A 20,141-nucleotide genomic window follows, 5' to 3' on the forward strand; every position below is an offset into this window, starting at 1 on the left:
ATATGGCAACTTATGCTCCCCCAAGCTACTGTGTATTCCAAGGGTATATAAGAAAGATTCTGACACCCATTCGGGGTTCAGGCCATTTATTTTGTTATCTTGTGCCTGAACCTGCGCAATAAACCTTTCCTTCATCTAAAGTGCTGGCTTCTGTCTCGTCAATTCTACAACATATCAGTCTTATGTATTAAAGTTATTAAAGTTTCTGACCAGGTTTTTGGTAATTTACCTATTGTCAATATTTGATTATATATCTCAAGCATATTTGAAAAAAGTATTTCTAATTCTAATTTATAAAATTCAACTGGTATTGCGTCTGGACCAGTCGCTTTATTATTTTTTTGATTCTTTATGGATTGTTTTAATTCTATATCTGTAATAGGTCTATTTAATCTTTGCTGTTGTGTTTCGGTTAACACTGGAAGTTCTATTTTTTCCAGATATTTAAAAATTAAATCCTCACTTATCTCTTCTTTCTTATATAATTGTTTATAAAATTCCATTACTATTTCCTTTTTATCTTCTATTCTATGTTTTATTGTACCTTTTGAATCTATCAAATTTTTTATAATTTTATTTTCTCTCTCTTTTCTTAGTTTGTATGCCAGCCATCTTCCCGGTTTATTCGCATGCTCAAAATAATCTTGTTTTGCTCTCTTTATCTTTTCTACAATTGATTCTTGTTCTATTAATCTCAGTTTATGTCTTATTAATTCTCTCTGGTTTTTTAATTTGTCATCCTTGTCCTCTTTTTGCATTAAAATTTCTAATTTTCTTAATTCTTCTATTAGTGCTCCTTGATATTTTTTCTTTTCTTTATTTTTTTTGCTATAAATGATATTGTTAGTCCGCGTATATATGCTTTAGTTGTATCCCACAAATTTTGAAGTGTGGTATCTGTATTTTTATTTATTTTTGAAAAAATCTCTAATTCCTTCTCTATCCATTTCTTATATTCAGGATCTTTTATTATAGTTCTATTCATTGACCAATTCTTTATTCTCCTTTTACCTTTCCAATATAAGGATAAAGGGTTATGGTCCGCCCAAGTATTTATCTCTATTTCTATTTCACTTATTTGTTCCATTATGTGTGTAGGGGCCCAAGCCATATCAATTCTAGACCATGTCTTATGCAGGTTGGAATAAAAAGTATACTGTTTATCTTTTAAATGCTGTTCTCGCCATACATCTTTTAATGCTAATTCTGAACTCATTTTCCAAAATGACGCCGGTAGAATTACCTTTTTTTTCTTTTCTTTTCCCATTGTAATCCATTTGGTCATCTGAGATTGCATTAAAGTCTCCTATTATTATCATATTTTCAATTAATAACTCATTAATTTTTTCATGTAAATCTTTTTAAAATTGTTTTTGATTATCGTTTGGTGCATAAATTGAGACAATTGTTAATGGTTTTGTTTCTAAATCTAATTGCAAAATCCTTCCATCCCCATCATTATATATTTCTTTTGATTCAATTAGTTCATCAATATACATTGCTACACCTCTTTTCTTTTGGTTAGCCAAAACAAGGAGAGAGGAAACAAGCACAAAAAATATCCTTACACCTCCAAATTTGTGTTGAGAGAAAAATAGTCCCACTTAGTCCATAGAAAAAAGAAAAAAAGGATCGAATTAAAAAAAAAATTATAAGAATATAAAAATAAGATATGCCATCCAAAATTTACTCCAAGCAATTATAATCTCGATAGTCTCAATAAAATTCCATTATAAAAAGGTGATTTCAGTTCAATCCATATGGTCATATATTCAATTCATTTAAACATTTTTACTTTATCTAGTCAGGTAACTGTCAAATCAGTCTTTAATTGTCAGGTAAAAATATGGTTTTAAGGGAAAAACAAAAGTGAGGAATAAACAACAAAGGCACCACACTATCCTAAGATTGTAAAAAAATTGTAAAAGAAAAGGATTATACAGTACTATTGGATTTGACAAAGGCAAGTAGTTCTGGCTAGGCTTCTCTCCGCGTATGGATATGACTTACAATTTGTTTATTCTTCCTCTGCCTGTGTTCGCCTTCAAAATTTCTTCTTTTTCTGAAAAAAATTCCTCCGATCCGAAAGATTCCGTGTGGTGCTGTAGTTCTCCCTTATCTGCCGATCTGCTGGTTTGTAGACTTCTTGATCTTTCTTTAACTTCCGCTTTCGGCGATCACTATGGCTGCGCCCAAACGGCCGTCTGGTTGCAGCTCTCCATTCCCGTAGCTGCGGGGCTGTCCCTAACCCCCGGGGTCGCGGCGATACGTCCCGGGGGGTCCAGGAGACCCCCTGTCCTAGGCCGACCCCGTCCGGGTGTCGGCACAACGCAACGCGGCGTCCTACGGGGTGGAAAGAAGGTCACGGAGCCGGAGCTTGGCTTCCGCACCTCCGGCGCGATCGAGCTCCACCCTCTTTTTGACTCGTGCAGTATACAGGTCCTCAATGGAAGGCAGGTTGGCAGCAATTGTTTTTTCTGCAGTTCTGATTCTCCTCTGAAGTCTGTGTCGGTCCTGTTGGGTTGCAGCACCAAACCAGACAGTTATAGAGGTGCAGATGACAGACTCAATGATTCCTCTGTAGAACTGTATCAGCAGCTCCTTGGGCAGTTTGAGCTTCCTGAGCTGGCACAGAAAGAACATTCTTTCTTGTGCTTTTTTGATGATGTTTTTGATGTTAGGTGACATTTATTTATTATTAGAATTGGAAGGGAGCTTGCAGGTTATCTAGTCCAACTCCCTGCTTGAGGAGAAGACCCTACACCACCCCAGACAGATGGCAGTCCAATCTCTTTCTGAAAGTGTCGAGTGTTGGGGCGTTCACAACCTCCTTTGGCAAGCCATTCCATTGGTTTATCGCTCTCACCGTCAGAAAGTTCTTCCTTATTTCCAAGTTGAATCTCTACTTGATCACCTTCCATCCATTGCTCCTAGTCTGGCCCTTTGGTGCCCTGGAAAATAGTGTGCCCCCCTCCTCTCCGTGACAGCCCCTCAAGTATCTGAAGACTGCTATCACATCCATCCTGGACCTGCTCTTTGCTAGACTATCATGCCCAGTTCCTGCAACCTTTCCTCGTATGTCTTGGTTTCCAGTCCCTTTAACGTTCTTGTTGCTTTCTTCCGTACTTTCTCTACAGCTTCAATGTCTTTTTATAGCGTGGTGACCAAAATTGAATGCAGTATTCATGGTGACCAAAATTGAATGCAATTGAACTAACTAGGGTATTATAGTGATGCAGCTTAAAATGGTGTTGGCTTTTTCAGCTGACACTGCACATTGCTGGCTCATAACATAGATGAAGTTGGTAAATGTTTCCTTAAGAGCCCTGCTGGTGCAGTGGTTAGATTGCATGTTGATAAAATGAAGATTATTATTATTATTATTATTATTATTATTATTATCATCATTATTTATTAGATTTGTATGCCGCCCCTCTCCGTAGACTCGGGGCGGCTCACAACACAATAAAACAGTTCATAACAAATCTAATAATTTACAATTTAAAATATTTTTAAAAACCCTTTATTAAACAGACATACATACAAACATACCATACATAAATTGTATAGGCCCGGGGGAGATATCTCAATTCCCCCATGCCTGACGACAAAGGTGAGTTTTGAGGAGTTTACGAAAGGCAAGGAGGGTAGGGGCAGTTCTAATCTCTGGGGGGAGCTGATTCCAGAGAGTCGGGGCCGCCACAGAGAAGGCTCTTCCCCTGGGGCCTGCCAACCAACATTGTTTAGTTGACGGGACCCGGAGAAGGCCCACTCTGTGGGACCTAATCGGTCGCTGGGATTCGTGCAGCAGAAGGCGGTCGCGGAGATATTCTGGTCCGATGCCATGAAGGGCTTTATAGGTCATAACCAACACTTTGAATTGTGACCGGAAATTGATCGGCAACCAATGCAGACTGCAGTGTGTTGGTGTAACATGGGCATACCTTGGGAAGATCCAAATTGTTAGGGGCAATATGCTGACTTTGTAAACTAATTAGTGCTGTAAAAGTGCTATATAAGCCTAAGTAATATTACCATTGCTATTAAGGCAAGATTATATACAAAAAGTAAAATATTTTTTTAAAAGGTTAAAAAAAAAGATTATGAAACATAACTACAGAATTCAAATATGACACAGCAGGCTGAACATTATGCATAAGAAATCACTGGGATGTTGAAAAAGTGGTTGAATATATTTGCCAGATTTCATTGCAGCATTTTCAGTTTAAAAAACAAAAATGCTGCAAAAATCCTCTTTAAAATAAGTTGAAAATTGCCAGTCTAAATAATACATTATGTGGCAGGATGAGATATTACATACCTATTCATAAAGAAAATTAGCAAGCCGCTTAATAAACCAACAAACAGCAAAATATAGAAATGATAAACATACTAACTAAACATTTCTCACTATTCTATCTTAGCAATATCACAGACACATGTGAATGCAACATCTGTTTCAAGCTCGACTCCAGAGGACTCCAATAATACGCGGATCAGGCTGCCTCGCATGGCGGAGAAGGATGGCATGACTCCTGAAAGTCAACCCACGCCAACCATCAGCAAGAGGACAACTCCACACAAGCATTCTGCCTCTTCCACAACTGAGCAAACCTCCACCCAGAAATCAACCACTCCCTCCCTCTCCCAATCATCTGTCAAGGCGATGAGGATGCTTTCCACGATGGAGACTGGTGTGACATCTCTGGAAAAACAAACCACGCCAACCATCAGAGAGGCATCCTCCACTAAAGCTGAGCTGACTGTAGTAGAAGGGACCGGAATACCATCTCCAGCATCGGAGTCTCTCCTGGACAGGTCACCTTCCATGCAGCCTCTATCCTCTCGAGCTCAAAGCTCACTGCCACTGAACCCTCAAGAGACCCCCAAGGCACAGTCAAGTCCTGCAGTGACGAAAAGAAGGTTCTCTAGAGAGTCCCTGGCTTCGACTGTCACCAGGACGGCTGCCGCTGGCACGACTGAGCAAACCGGTTATACACTGATGATGCTGCCTTCTACGGGAGAGACCGGTGTGACGTCTCTGGAGGGTAAAACCACGCCAAACATCAGCAAGGATCCTTCCACTATGGTTGAGCAGACTGCAGTAGAAGCGAGTGGAACACCTTCTCCAGCATCTGAGTCTCAATGGGCCATGTCGCCTTCCATGCAGAGTGAATCTTCTCGAGCTCAGAGCTCGCCGCCACCCACCCTTCCAGAGACCACCATTACATCCCACAGCACGAGTACGTCTACTCGGGAAGAATCCAACCCAGCCAAAGGAGGCAGCACATATTCGCTTCTTTTTGAACTCTCAAGCACTGCAGTGCCAGAAATTAGGTCCTCTGGAAAGTCCCAGGCTTCGACTGTCGCCAGGAAGGGTGCTCTGGGAACGACTGAGCAAACCTCCGCCCAGCATCCAACCACTCCCTCCCCGGCTCAAACTTCTGTCATGCAGTCCATGGCAATCTCACTGCAAGAGAGCACAACACTATTCTCGCGTTCAGCCTCTTCCACAACCAAAGCGGAGCTGAGCTCTTCTTGGGGAACCACACTTTCCAGGCCAACTTCTATCTCTTCAATTGCCCACTCTTCAATTACCCCTACCAAGGAGAGTACCGGTGCCTTCCAGGCCACCAGTACTTCAGTGAAGGTCGAAGGAACTGTGGAGGAGTTCACCAGCACCCCGCACTCTTCGGCAATGTCTCTTACTGCTGCGCAGTTGAGAACCTCAACTCGGGAGGTGACCGGTTCCACGCTGATGAGGCTGTCTTCTAAGGCAGATGCCGGTGGGACGTCTCTGGAAAGTCAAACCACGCCAACCATCCGCAAGGCTCCTTCCACTAAGGTTGAGAAGACTGCAGTAGAAGCGAGTGGAACACCTTCTCCAGCATCTGAGTCGCCTTCCATGCAGACTATATCCTCTCGAGCTCAGAGCTCGCCACCACCCAACCCTCCGGAGACCACCATTACATTCCAAAGTGCCAGTTCTTCTACTCGGACCAAATCCAGCCCAGGCGAGGGAGGCAGAATGTCTTTGCTCCTTTCTACACACCCAAGCACCGCAGTGTCAGAAAGCAGGTCCTCTAGAGAGTCCCTGGCTTCGAATGTCACCAGGACGCAATTGAGGACCTCGACTCTGCAGGAGCCCAGATCCACACCGATGAGACAGCCTTCCACGATGGAAACCGGTGTGACATCTATTGAAAGTCAAACAACACCAACGATCAGCAAGGCTTCTTCCACCAAGGCACAGCTGACTACAGCAGAAGCAACCGGAACACTTTCTCCAGCATCTGAGTCTCCGTCAGCCATGCCACTTTCCATGCAGACTCTATCCTCTCAAGCTCAAACCTATCTGCCTCCCACCCCACCAGAATCCACCATTGCATACCACAGAATGACTTCTTCTACTCCGGAAGAATCGTCCCCAGCTGAAGGAGGGAGCACGTCTTCTCACCTTTCTACACACTCAAGCCCTGCAGTGACAGAAACCAGGTCCTTTGGACAGTCCCTACCTTCGACAGTCGCCAGGACAGCTGCTATTGGCAGACCTCAGCAAACCTCAACCCAACATCCAACCTCTCCAACCCTCACACAATTTACTGTCATGCAGTCCGAGTCAACCTCACTGCAAGAGAGCACAATCCCACTCCTGCATTCCGCCACTTCTGAGACCAAAGCAGAGCTGAGTACTTCTCAGGGAACCACCCTTCCCAGGCCAACCTCTGTCACATCTACTATGCACTCTTCATTTGCCTCTACCGAAGAGACCACCGTTGTCTTCCACGCCACCAGTAATTCAGGGAAAGTCGAAGGAACTGTGGAGGAGTTCACCAGCCCTCCACTCTCTTCGGCAACACATCCTACTGCTGCACAGTTGAGAACCTCGACTCTGGAGATGTCCGGTTCCATGTCAATGAGACTTCCTTCCATGGTGGAGACCACTGTGACATCTCCTGAAAGTCAAACCACGCCAACCATCAGCAAAGCTTCTTCCACTAAGGCAGAGCTGACAGCAGCAGAAGCAACCGGAACACCTTCTCCAGCATCTGAGTCTCCATCGGCCATGTCACTTTCCATGCAGACTCTATCCTCTCAAGCTCAGAGCTCGCCACATCCCACCTCTACTGAAACCACCATTGCATCCCACAGCATGAGTTCTTCTACTCCGGAAGAATCCACCCCAGCCGAAGGAGGGAGCATGTCTTCTCACCTTTCTGCACACTCAATCCCTGCAATGCCAGAAACCAGGTCCTCTGGAGAGTCCCTGGCTTCGACTGTCACCAGGACAGCTGCTGTTGGAACGACTGAGCAAACCTCCGCCCATCATACAATGACTTCCTCCCTTACCCAACCTTCTGTCATGCAGTCCGAGACAAGCTCACTGCAACAGAGCACAACTCCAATCCCGCATTCCACCTCTTCTGAGACCAAAGCGGAGCTGAGCACTTCTCAGGGAACCACCCTTCCCAGGACAACCTCTATCACTTCTGCTGACCACTCTTCATTTGCACCTACCGAAGAGACCACCATTGCCTTCCACGCCACCAGTACTTCAGTGAAAGTCGAAGGAACTGTGGAGGAGTTCACCAGCCCTCCACTCTCTTCGGCAACACCTCCTACAACAGCACAGTTGAGAACCTCGACTCTGGAGGTGTCCAGTTCCACATCAATGAGGCTGCCTTCCACGGTGGAGACGACTGTGACATATCCTGAAAGTCAAACCACGCAAACCATCAGGAAGGCTTCTTCCACTAAGGCGGAGCTGACTGCAGCAGAAGCAACCGGAACACCTTCTCCAGCATCTGAGTCCCCGTCGGCCATGTCACTTTCCATGCAGACTCTATCCTCTCGAGCTCAGAGCTCACCACCTCTCACCTCTCCGGAAACCACCATTGCATCCCACAGCATGAGTTCTTCTACTCCGGAAAAATCCACCCCAGCCGAAGGAGGGAGCACGTCTTCTCACCTTTCTGCACACACAACCCCTGCAATGCCAGAACCCAGGTCCTCTGGAGAGTCCCTGGTTTCGACTCCCACCAGGACGGCTGCTGTTGGAACGACTGAGCAAACCTCCACCCAGCATCCAACCTCTACCACCCTCACCCAATCTACTGTCATGCAGTCCGAGTCAACCTCACTGCAAGACAGCACAACTCCACTCCTGCATTCCGCCTCTTCCGAGGCCAAAGCAGAGTTGAGCACATCTCAGGGAAGCACCATTCCCAGGACAACCTCTATCACTTCTCCTGACCACTTTTCACTTGCCCCTACCGAAGAGACCACCGTTGCCTTCCACGCCACCAGTACTTCAGCAAAAGTCGAAGGAAATTCGGTGGAGTTCACCAGCCCTCCACTCTCTTCGGCAACAACTCCTACAACTGCACAGTTGAGAACCTCGACTCTGGAGCTGTCCGGTTCCACGTCGATGAGGCTGCCTTCCACGGTGGAGACCACTGTGACATCTCTTGAAAGTCAAACCACGCCAACCATCAGCAAGGCTTCTTCCACTAAGGCAGAACTGACTGCAGCAGAAGCGACCGGAACACCTTCTCCCGCATCTGAGTCTCCGTCTGCCATGTCACTTTCCATGCAGACTCTATCCTCTCGAGCTCAGAGTTCGCCTTCTCCCACCCCTCTGGAAACCACTATTGCATCCCACAGTATGAGTTCTTCTACTCCGGAAGAATCCACCCCAGCCGAAGGAGGGAGTACATCTTCTCCCCTTTCTCCACACTCAAGCCCTGCAGTGCCAGAAACCAGGTTCTCTAGAGAGTCCCTGGCTTCGACTCTCACCAGGACGGCTGCTGTTGGAATGACTGAGCAAACCTCCACCCAGCATCCAAACCCTCCCACCCTCACCCAATCTACTGTCATGCAGTCCGAGTCAACCTCACTGCAAGACAGCACAACACCACTCCCGCATTCCACCTCTTCCGAGGCCAAAGCAGAGCTGAGCACATCTCAGAGAACCACCCTTCCCAGGACAACCTCTATCACTTCTCCTGACCACTTTTCACTTGCCCCTACCGAAGAGACCACCGTTGCCTTCCACGCCACCAGTACTTCAGCAAAAGTCGAAGGAACTTCGGAGGAGTTCACCAGCCCTCCACTCTCTTCGGCAACAACTCCTACAACTGCACAGTTGAGAACCTCGACTCTGGAGCTGTCCGGTTCCACGTCGATGAGGCTGCCTTCCACGGTGGAGACCACTGTGACATCTCTTGAAAGTCAAACCACACCAACCATCAGCAAGGCTTCTTCCACTAAGGCAGAACTGACTGCAGCAGAAGCGACCGGAACACCTTCTCCAGCATCTGAGTATCCGTCGGTCATGTCAATTTCCATGCAGACTCTATCCTCTCGAGCTCAGAGTTCGCCGTCTCCCACCCCTACGGAAACCACCATTGCATTGCACAGCATGAGTTCTTCTACTTCGGAAGAATCCACCCCAGCCGAAGGAGGGAGCACGTCTTCTCTCCTTTCTCCACACTCAAGCCCTGCAGTGCCAGAAACCAGGTCCTCTAGAGAGTCCCTGCCTTCGACTCTCACCAGGACGGCTGCTGTTGGAATGACAGAGCAAACCTCCACCCAGCATCCAACCTCTACAACCCTCACCCAATCTACTGTTATGCAGTCCGAGTCAACCTCACTGCAAGACAGCACAACTCCACTCCTGCATTCTGCCTCTTCCGAGGCCAAAGCAGAGCTGAGCACATCTCAGGGAACCACCCTTCCCAGGACAACCTCTATCACTTCTCCTGACCACTTTTCACTTGCCCCTACCGAAGAGACCACCGTTGCCTTCCACGCTACCAGTACTTCAGCTAAAGTCGAAGGAACTTCTGAGGAGTTCACCAGCCCTCCCCTCTCTTCGGCAACAACTCCTACAACTGCACAGTTGAGGACCTCGAATCTGGAGCTGTCCGGTTCCACGTCGATGAGGCTGCCTTCCACGGTGGAGACCACTGTGACATCTCTTGAAATTCAAACCACGCCAACCATCAGCAAGGCTTCTTCCACTAAGGCAGAACTGACTGCAGCAGAAGCGACCGGAACACCTTCTCCAGCATCTGAGTCTCCGTCTGCCATGTCACTTTCCATGCAGACTCTATCCTCTCTTGCTCTGAGTTCGCCGTCTCACACCCCTCCGGAAACCACCATTGCATCCCACACCATGAGTTCTTCTACTCCGGAAGAATCCACCCCAGCCGAAGGAGGGAGCACGTCTTCTCCCCTTTCTCCACACTCAAGCCCCGCAGCGCCAGAAACCAGGTCCTCTAGAGAGACCCTGGCTTCGACTCTCAACAGGACGGCTGCTGTTGGAATGACTGAGCAAACCTCCACCCAGCATCCAACCTCTCCCACCCTCACCCAATCTACTGTCATGCAATCCGAGTCAACCTCACTGCAAGACAGCACAACCCCACTCCCGCATTCCGCCTCTTCCGAGGCCAAAGCAGAGCTGAGCACATCTCAGGGAAGCACCATTCCCAGGACAACCTCTATCACTTCTCCTGACCACTTTTCACTTGCCCCTACCGAAGAGACCACCGTTGCCTTCCACGCCACCAGTACTTCAGCAAAAGTCGAAGGAACTTCGGAGGAGTTCACCAGCCCTCCACTCTCTTCGGCAACAACTCCTACAACTGCACAGTTGAGAACATCGACTCTGGAGCTGTCCGGTTCCACGTCGATGAGGCTGCCTTCCACGGTGGAGACCACTGTGACATCTCTTGAAAGTCAAACCACGCCAACCATCAGCAAGGCTTCTTCCACTAAGGCAGAACTGACTGCAGCAGAAGCGACCGGAACACCTTCTCCAGCATCTGAGTCTCCGTCGGCCATGTCACTTTCCATGCAGACTCTATCCTCTCGAGCTCAGAGTTCACCGTCTCCCAACCCTCTGGAAACCACCATTGCATCCCACAGCATGAGTTCTTCTACTCCGGAAGAATCCACCCCAGCCGAAGGAGGGAGCACGTCTTCTCCCCTTTCTCCACACTCAAGCCCCGCAGTGCAAGAAACCAGGTCCTCTAGAGAGACCCTGGCTTCGACTCTCAACAGGACGGCTGCTGTTGGAATGACAGAGCAAACCTCCACCCAGCATCCAACCTCTCCCACCCTCACCCAATCTACTGTCATGCAGTCCGAGTCAACCTCACTGCAAGACAGCACAACCCCACTCCCGCATTCCGCCTCTTCCGAGGCCAAAGCAGAGCTGAGCACATCTCAGGGAAGCACCATTCCCAGGACAACCTCTATCACTTCTCCTGACCACTTTTCACTTGCCCCTACCGAAAAGACCACCGTTGCCTTCCACGCCACCAGTACTTCAGGTAAAGTCGAAGGAACTTCGGAGGAGTTCACCAGCCCTCCACTCTCTTCGGCAACAACTCCTACAACTGCACAGTTGAGAACCTCGACTCTGGAGCTGTCCGGTTCCACGTCGATGAGGCTGCCTTCCACGGTGGAGACCACTGTGACATCTCTTGAAAGTCAAACCACGCCAACCATCAGCAAGGCTTCTTCCACTAAGGCAGAACTCACTGCAGCAGAAGCGACCGGAACACCTTCTCCAGCATCTGAGTCTCCGTCTGCCATGTCACTTTCCATGCAGACTCTATCCTCTCGAGCTCAGAGTTTGCCGTCTCCCACCCCTCCGGAAACCACCATTGCATCCCACAGCATGAGTTCTTCTACTCCGGAAGAATCCACCCCAGCCGAAGGAGGGAGCACGTCTTCTCCCGTTTCTCCACACTCAAGCCCTGCAGTGCCAGAAACCAGGTCCTCTAGAGAGTCCCTGGCTTCGACTCTCACCAGGACGGCTGCAGTTGGAAAAACTGAGCAAACCTCCACCCAGCATCCAACCTCTCCCACCCTCACCCAATCTACTGTCATGCAGTCCGAGTCAACCTCCCTGCAAGACAGAACAACTCCACTCCTGCATTCCGCCTCTTCCGAGGCCAAAGCAGAGCTGAGCACATCTCAGGGAAGCAACCTTCCCAGGACAACCTCTATCACTTCTCCTGACCACTTTTCACTTGCCCCTACCGAAGAGACCACTGTTGCCTTCCACGCTACCAGTACTTCAGCTAAAGTCGAAGGAACTTCGGAGGAGTTCACCAGACCTCCACTCTCTTCGGCAACAACTCCTACAACTGCACAGTTGAGAACCTCGACTCTGGAGCTGTCCGGTTCCACGTCGATGAGGCTGCCTTCCACGATGGAGACCACTGTGACATCTCTTGAAAGTCAAACCACGCCAACCATCAGCAAGGCTTCTTCCACTAAGGCAGAACTGACTGCAGCAGAAGCGACCGGAACACTTTCTTCAGCATCTGGGTCTCCGTCGGCCATGTCACTTTCCATGCAGACTCTATCCTCTCGAGCTCAGAGTTTGCCGTCTCCCACCCCTCCGTTAACCACCATTGCATCCCACAGCATGAGTTCTTCTACTCCGGAAGAATCCACCCCAGCCGAAGGAGGGAGCACGTCTTCTCCCCTTTCTCCACACTCAAGCCCTGCAGTGCCAGAAACCAGGTACTCTAGAGAGTCCCTGGCTTCGACTCTCACCAGGACGGCTGCAGTTGGAACGACTGAGCAAACCTCCACCCAGCATCCAACCTCTCCCACCCTCACCCAATCTTCTGTTATGCAGTCCGAGTCAACCTCCCTGCAAGACAGAACAACTCCACTCCTGCATTCCGCCTATTCCGAGGCCAAAGCAGAGATGAGCACATCTCAGGGAAGCACCCTTCCCAGGACAACTTCTATCACTTCTCCTGACCACTTTTCACTTGCCCCTACCGAAGAGACCACCGTTGCCTTCCACGCTACCAGTACTTCAGCTAAAGTCGAAGGAACTTCGAAGGAGTTCACCAGACCTCCTCTCTCTTCAGCAACAACTCCTACAACTGCACAGTTGAGAACCTCGACTCTGGAGCTGTCCGGTTCCACGTCGATGAGGCTGCATTCCACGGTGGAGACCACTGTGACATCTCTTGAAAGTAAAACCACGCCAACCATCAGCAAGGCTTCTTCCACTAAGGCAGAACTGACTGCAGCAGAAGCGACCGGAACACCTTCTCCAGCATCTGAGTCTCCGTCGGCCATGTCACTTTCCATGCAGACTCTATCCTCTCGAGCTCAGAGTTCACCGTATCCCAACCCTCTGGAAACCACCATTGCATCCCACAGCATGAGTTCTTCTACTCCGGAAGAATCCACCCCAGCCGAAGGAGGGAGCACGTCTTCTCCCCTTTCTCCACACTCAAGCCCCGCAGTGCAAGAAACCAGGTCCTCTAGAGAGACCCTGGCTTCGACTCTCAACAGGACGGCTGCTGTTGGAATGACAGAGCAAACCTCCACCCAGCATCCAACCTCTCCCACCCTCACCCAATCTACTGTCATGCAGTCCGAGTCAACCTCACTGCAAGACAGCACAACCCCACTCCCGCATTCCGCCTCTTCCGAGGCCAAAGCAGAGCTGAGCACATCTCAGGGAAGCACCATTCCCAGGACAACCTCTATCACTTCTCCTGACCACTTTTCACTTGCCCCTACCGAAAAGACCACCGTTGCCTTCCACGCCACCAGTACTTCAGGTAAAGTCGAAGGAACTTCGGAGGAGTTCACCAGCCCTCCACTCTCTTCGGCAACAACTCCTACAACTGCACAGTTGAGAACCTCGACTCTGGAGCTGTCCGGTTCCACGTCGATGAGGCTGCCTTCCACGGTGGAGACCACTGTGACATCTCTTGAAAGTCAAACCACACCAACCATCAGCAAGGCTTCTTCCACTAAGGCAGAACTCACTGCAGCAGAAGCGACCGGAACACCTTCTCCAGCATCTGAGTCTCCGTCTGCCATGTCACTTTCCATGCAGACTCTATCCTCTCGAGCTCAGAGTTTGCCGTCTCCCACCCCTCCGGAAACCACCATTGCATCCCACAGCATGAGTTCTTCTACTCCGGAAGAATCCACCCCAGCCGAAGGAGGGAGCACGTCTTCTCCCGTTTCTCCACACTCAAGCCCTGCAGTGCCAGAAACCAGGTCCTCTAGAGAGTCCCTGGCTTCGACTCTCACCAGGACGGCTGCAGTTGGAAAAACTGAGCAAACCTCCACCCAGCATCCAACCTCTCCCACCCTCACCCAATCTACTGTCATGCAGTCCGAGTCAACCTCCCTGCAAGACAGAACAACTCCACTCCTGCATTCCGCCTCTTCCGAGGCCAAAGCAGAGCTGAGCACATCTCAGGGAAGCAACCTTCCCAGGACAACCTCTATCACTTCTCCTGACCACTTTTCACTTGCCCCTACCGAAGAGACCACTGTTGCCTTCCACGCTACCAGTACTTCAGCTAAAGTCGAAGGAACTTCGGAGGAGTTCACCAGACCTCCACTCTCTTCGGCAACAACTCCTACAACTGCACAGTTGAGAACCTCGACTCTGGAGCTGTCCGGTTCCACGTCGATGAGGCTGCCTTCCACGATGGAGACCACTGTGACATCTCTTGAAAGTCAAACCACGCCAACCATCAGCAAGGCTTCTTCCACTAAGGCAGAACTGACTGCAGCAGAAGCGACCGGAACACTTTCTTCAGCATCTGAGTCTCCGTCGGCCATGTCACTTTCCATGCAGACTCTATCCTCTCGAGCTCAGAGTTTGCCGTCTCCCACCCCTCCGTTAACCACCATTGCATCCCACAGCATGAGTTCTTCTACTCCGGAAGAATCCACCCCAGCCGAAGGAGGGAGCACGTCTTCTCCCCTTTCTCCACACTCAAGCCCTGCAGTGCCAGAAACCAGGTACTCTAGAGAGTCCCTGGCTTCGACTCTCACCAGGACGGCTGCAGTTGGAACGACTGAGCAAACCTCCACCCAGCATCCAACCTCTCCCACCCTCACCCAATCTACTGTAATGCAGTCCGAGTCAACTCCACTGCAAGACAGCACAACTCCACTCCCGCATTCCGCCTCTTCCGAGGCCAAAGCAGAGCTGAGCACATCTCAGGGAACCACCCTTCCCAGGACAACCTCTATCACTTCTCCTGACCACTTTTCACTTGCCTCTACCGAAGAGACCACCGTTGCCTTCCATGCTACCAGTACTTCAGCTAAAGTCGAAGGAACTTCGGAGGAGTTCACCAGCCCTCCACTCTCTTCGGCAACAACTCCTACAACTGCACAGTTGAGGACCTCGACTCTGGAGCTGTCCGGTTCCACGTCGATGAGGCTGCCTTCCACGGTGGAGACCACTGTGACATCTCTTGAAAGTCAAACCACGCCAACCATCAGCAAGGCTTCTTCCACTAAGGCAGAACTCACTGCAGCAGAAGCGACCGGAACACCTTCTCCAGCATCTGAGTCTCCATCTGCCATGTCACTTTCCATGCAGACTCTATCCTCTCGAGCTCAGAGTTCGCCGTCTCCCACCCCTCCGGAAACCACCATTGCATCCCACAGTATGAGTTCTTCTACTCCGGAAGAATCCACCCCAGCCGAAGGAGGGAGCACGTCTTCTCCCCTTTCTCCACACTCAAGCCCTGCCGTGCCAGAAACCAGGTCCTCTAGAGAGTCCCTGGCTTCGACTCTCACCAGGACGGCTGCTGTTGGAACGACTGAGCAAACCTCCACCCATCATCCAACCTCTCCCACCCTCACCCAATCTACTGTCATGCACTCCGAGTCAACCTCACTGCAAGAGAGCACAACTCCACTCCCGCTTTCCGCCTCTTCCGAGGCCAAAGCAGAGCTGAGCACATCTCAGGGAACCACCCTTCCCAGGACAACCTCTATCACTTCTCCTGACCACTTTTCACTTGCCTCTACCGAAGAGACCACCGTTGCCTTCCACGCTACCAGTACTTCAGCTAAAGTCGAAGGAACTTCGGAGGAGTTCACCAGCCCTCCACTCTCTTCGGCAACAACTCCTACAACAGCACAGTTGAGGACCTCGACTCTGGAGCTGTCCGGTTCCACGTCGATGAGGCTGCCTTCCATGGTGGAGACCACTGTGACATCTCTTGAAAGTCAAACCACGCCAACCATCAGCAAGGCTTCTTCCACTAAGGCAGAACTCACTGCAGCAGAAGCGACCAGAACACCTTCTCCAGCACCTGAGTCTCCGTCTGCCATGTCACTTTCCATGCAGACTCTATCCTCTCGAGCTCAGAGTTCGCCGTCTCCCACCCCTCCGGAAAACACCATTGCATCCCACAGTATGAGTTCTTCTACTCCGGAAGAATCCACCCCAGCCGAAGGAGGGAGCACGTCTTCTCCCCTTTCTCCACAATCAAGCCCTGCAGTGCCAGAAACCAGGTCCTCTAGAGAGTCCCTGGCTTCGACTCTCACCAGGACGGCTGCTGTTGGAACGACTGAGCAAACCTCCACCCAGTATCCAACCTCTCCCACCCTCACCCAATCTACTGTCATGCAGTCCGAGTCAACCTCACTGCAAGAGAGCACAACTCCACTCCTGCATTCCGCCTCTTCCGAGGCCAAAGCAGAGCTGAGCACATCTCAGGGAACCACCCTTCCCAGGACAACCTCTATCACTTCTCCTGACCACTTTTCACTTGCCCCTACCGAAGAGACCTCCGTTGCCTTCCACGCTACCAGTACTTCAGCTAAAGTCGAAGGAACTTCGGAGGAGTTCACCAGCCCTCCACTCTCTTCGGCAACAACTCCTACAACTGCACAGTTGAGAACCTCGACTCTGGAGCTGTCCGGTTCCACGTCGATGAGGCTGCCTTCCACGGTGGAGACCACTGTGACATCTCTTGAAAGTCAAACCACGCCAACCATCAGCAAGGCTTCTTCCACTAAGGCAGAACTGACTGCAGCAGAAGCGACCGGAACACTTTCTCCAGCATCTGAGTCTCCGTTGGCCATGTCACTTTCCATGCAGACTCTATCCTCTCGAGCTCAGAGTTTGCCGTCTCCCACCCCTCCGTTAACCACCATTGCATCCCACAGCATGAGTTCTTCTACTCCGGAAGAATCCACCCCAGCCGAAGGAGGGAGCACGTCTTCTCCCCTTTCTCCACACTCAAGCCCTGCAGTGCCAGAAACCAGGTCCTCTAGAGAGTCCCTGGCTTCGACTCTCACCAGGACGGCTGCTGTTGGAATGACTCAGCAAACCTCCACCCAGCATCCAACCTCTCCCACCCTCACCCAATCTACTGTCATGCAGTCCGAGTCAACCTCACTGCAAGACAGCACAACTCCACTCCTGCATTCCGCCTCTTCCGAGGCCAAAGCAGAGCTGAGCACATCTCAGGGAACCACCCTTCCCAGGACAACCTCTATCACTTCTCCTGACCACTTTTCACTTGCCTCTACCGAAGAGACCACAGTTGCCTTCCACAATACCAGTACTTCAGCTAAAGTCGAAGGAACTTCGGAGGAGTTCACCAGCCCTCCACTCTCTTCGGCAACAACTCCTACAACTGCACAGTTGAGGACCTCGACTCTGGAGCTGTCCGGTTCCAGATCGATGAGGCTGCCTTCCACGGTGGAGACCACTGTGACATCTCTTGAAAGTCAAACCACGCCAACCATCAGCAAGGCTTCTTCCACTAAGGCAGAACTCACTGCAGCAGAAGCGACCAGAACACCTTCTCCAGCATCTGAGTCTCCGTCTGCCATGTCACTTTCCATGCAGACTCTATCCTCTCGAGCTCAGAGTTCGCCGTCTCCCACCCCTCCGGAAAACACCATTGCATCCCACAGTATGAGTTCTTCTACTCCGGAAGAATCCACCCCAGCCGAAGGAGGGAGCACGTCTTCTCCCCTTTCTCCACACTCAAGCCCTGCAGTGCCAGAAACCAGGTCCTCTAGAGAGTCCCTGGCTTCGACTCTCACCAGGACGGCTGCTGTTGGAACGACTGAGCAAACCTCCACCCAGCATCCAACCTCTCCCACCCTCACCCAATCTACTGTCATTCAGTCCGAGTCAACGTCGCTGCAAGAGAGCACAACTCCACTCCTGCATTCCGCCTCTTCCGAGGCCAAAGCAGAGCTGAGCACATCTCAGGGAACCACCCTTCCCAGGACAACCTCTATCACTTCTCCTGACCACTTTTCACTTGCCTCTACCGAAGAGACCACCGTTGCCTTCCATGCTACCAGTACTTCAGCTAAAGTCGAAGGAACTTCGGAGGAGTTCACCAGCCCTCCACTCTCTTCGGCAACAACTCCTACAACTGCACAGTTGAGGACCTCGACTCTGGAGCTGTCCGGTTCCACGTCGATGAGGCTGCCTTCCACGGTGGAGACCACTGTGACATCTCTTGAAAGTCAAACCACGCCAACCATCAGCAAGGCTTCTTCCACTAAGGCAGAACTCACTGCAGCAGAAGCGACCGGAACACCTTCTCCAGCATCTGAGTCTCCGTCTGCCATGTCACTTTCCATGCAGACTCTATCCTCTCGAGCTCAGAGTTCGCCGTCTCCCACCTCTCCGGAAACCACCATTGCATCCCACAGTATGAGTTCTTCTACTCCGGAAGAATCCACCCCAGCCGAAGGAGGGAGCACGTCTTCTCCCCTTTCTCCACACTCAAGCCCTGCAGTGCCAGAAACCAGGTCCTCTAGAGAGTCCCTGGCTTCGACTCTCACCAGGACGGCTGCTGTTGGAATGACTCAGCAAACCTCCACCCAGCATCCAACCTCTCCCACCCTCACCCAATCTACTGTCATGCAGTCCGAGTCAGCCTCACTGCAAGACAGCACAACTCCACTCCTGCATTCCGCCTCTTCCGAGGCCAAAGCAGAGCTGAGCACATCTCAGGGAACCACCCTTCCCAGGACAACCTCTATCACTTCTCCTGACCACTTTTCACTTGCCTCTACCGAAGAGACCACAGTTGCCTTCCACACTACCAGTACTTCAGCTAAAGTCGAAGGAACTTCGGAGGAGTTCACCAGCCCTCCACTCTCTTTGGCAACAACTCCTACAACTGCACAGTTGAGGACCTCGACTCTGGAGCTGTCCGGTTCCAGATCGATGAGGCTGCCTTCCACGGTGGAGACCACTGTGACATCTCTTGAAAGTCAAACCACGCCAACCATCAGCAAGGCTTCTTCCACTAAGGCAGAACTCACTGCAGCAGAAGCGACCAGAACACCTTCTCCAGCATCTGAGTCTCCGTCTGCCATGTCACTTTCCATGCAGACTCTATCCTCTCGAGCTCAGAGTTCGCCGTCTCCCACCCCTCCGGAAAACACCATTGCATCCCACAGTATGAGTTCTTCTACTCCGGAAGAATCCACCCCAGCCGAAGGAGGGAGCACGTCTTCTCCCCTTTCTCCACACTCAAGCCCTGCAGTGCCAGAAACCAGGTCCTCTAGAGAGTCCCTGGCTTCGACTCTCACCAGGACGGCTGCTGTTGGAACGACTGAGCAAACCTCCACCCAGCATCCAACCTCTCCCACCCTCACCCAATCTACTGTCATTCAGTCCGAGTCAACGTCGCTGCAAGAGAGCACAACTCCACTCCTGCATTCCGCCTCTTCCGAGGCCAAAGCAGAGCTGAGCACATCTCAGGGAACCACCCTTCCCAGGACAACCTCTATCACTTCTCCTGACCACTTTTCACTTGCCTCTACCGAAGAGACCACCGTTGCCTTCCATGCTACCAGTACTTCAGCTAAAGTCGAAGGAACTTCGGAGGAGTTCACCAGCCCTCCACTCTCTTCGGCAACAACTCCTACAACTGCACAGTTGAGGACCTCGACTCTGGAGCTGTCCGGTTCCACGTCGATGAGGCTGCCTTCCACGGTGGAGACCACTGTGACATCTCTTGAAAGTCAAACCACGCCAACCATCAGCAAGGCTTCTTCCACTAAGGCAGAACTCACTGCAGCAGAAGCGACCGGAACACCTTCTCCAGCATCTGAGTCTCCGTCTGCCATGTCACTTTCCATGCAGACTCTATCCTCTCGAGCTCAGAGTTCGCCGTCTCCCACCTCTCCGGAAACCACCATTGCATCCCACAGTATGAGTTCTTCTACTCCGGAAGAATCCACCCCAGCCGAAGGAGGGAGCACGTCTTCTCCCCTTTCTCCACACTCAAGCCCTGCAGTGCCAGAAACCAGGTCCTCTAGAGAGTCCCTGGCTTCGACTCTCACCAGGA

General features: G+C 50.8%; 1 protein-coding gene across 1 annotated transcript; it reads left to right on the plus strand.

Annotated features, from left to right (window-relative positions):
* Window positions 1–4,510: 4,510 nt before the first annotated feature.
* Window positions 4,511–20,112, plus strand: LOC139159120 (pneumococcal serine-rich repeat protein-like). Its single transcript, XM_070736509.1, has 2 exons — window positions 4,511–19,835; window positions 19,937–20,112. The coding sequence occupies exons 1-2, from the start codon at window positions 4,511–4,513 to the stop codon at window positions 20,110–20,112; spliced, it is 15,501 nt and encodes a 5,166-aa protein (XP_070592610.1).
* Window positions 20,113–20,141: the final 29 nt, after the last annotated feature.

Source organism: Erythrolamprus reginae, chromosome 1, assembly GCF_031021105.1.
Source record: "Erythrolamprus reginae isolate rEryReg1 chromosome 1, rEryReg1.hap1, whole genome shotgun sequence".
NCBI lineage: Eukaryota > Metazoa > Chordata > Lepidosauria > Squamata > Dipsadidae > Erythrolamprus > Erythrolamprus reginae.

What these genes read in the sequence shown, in the direction of transcription:
- LOC139159120 (XM_070736509.1), top strand. Translation starts at nt 4,511, where the DNA reads ATGGCGGAGAAGGATGGCATGACTCCTGAAAGTCAACCCACGCCAACC. An exon ending in TCAAACCACGCCAACCATCA is followed by an intron (nt 19,836 to 19,936) that starts GCAAGGCTTCTT and finishes CTTTCCATGCAG; the next exon opens with ACTCTATCCTCTCGAGCTCA.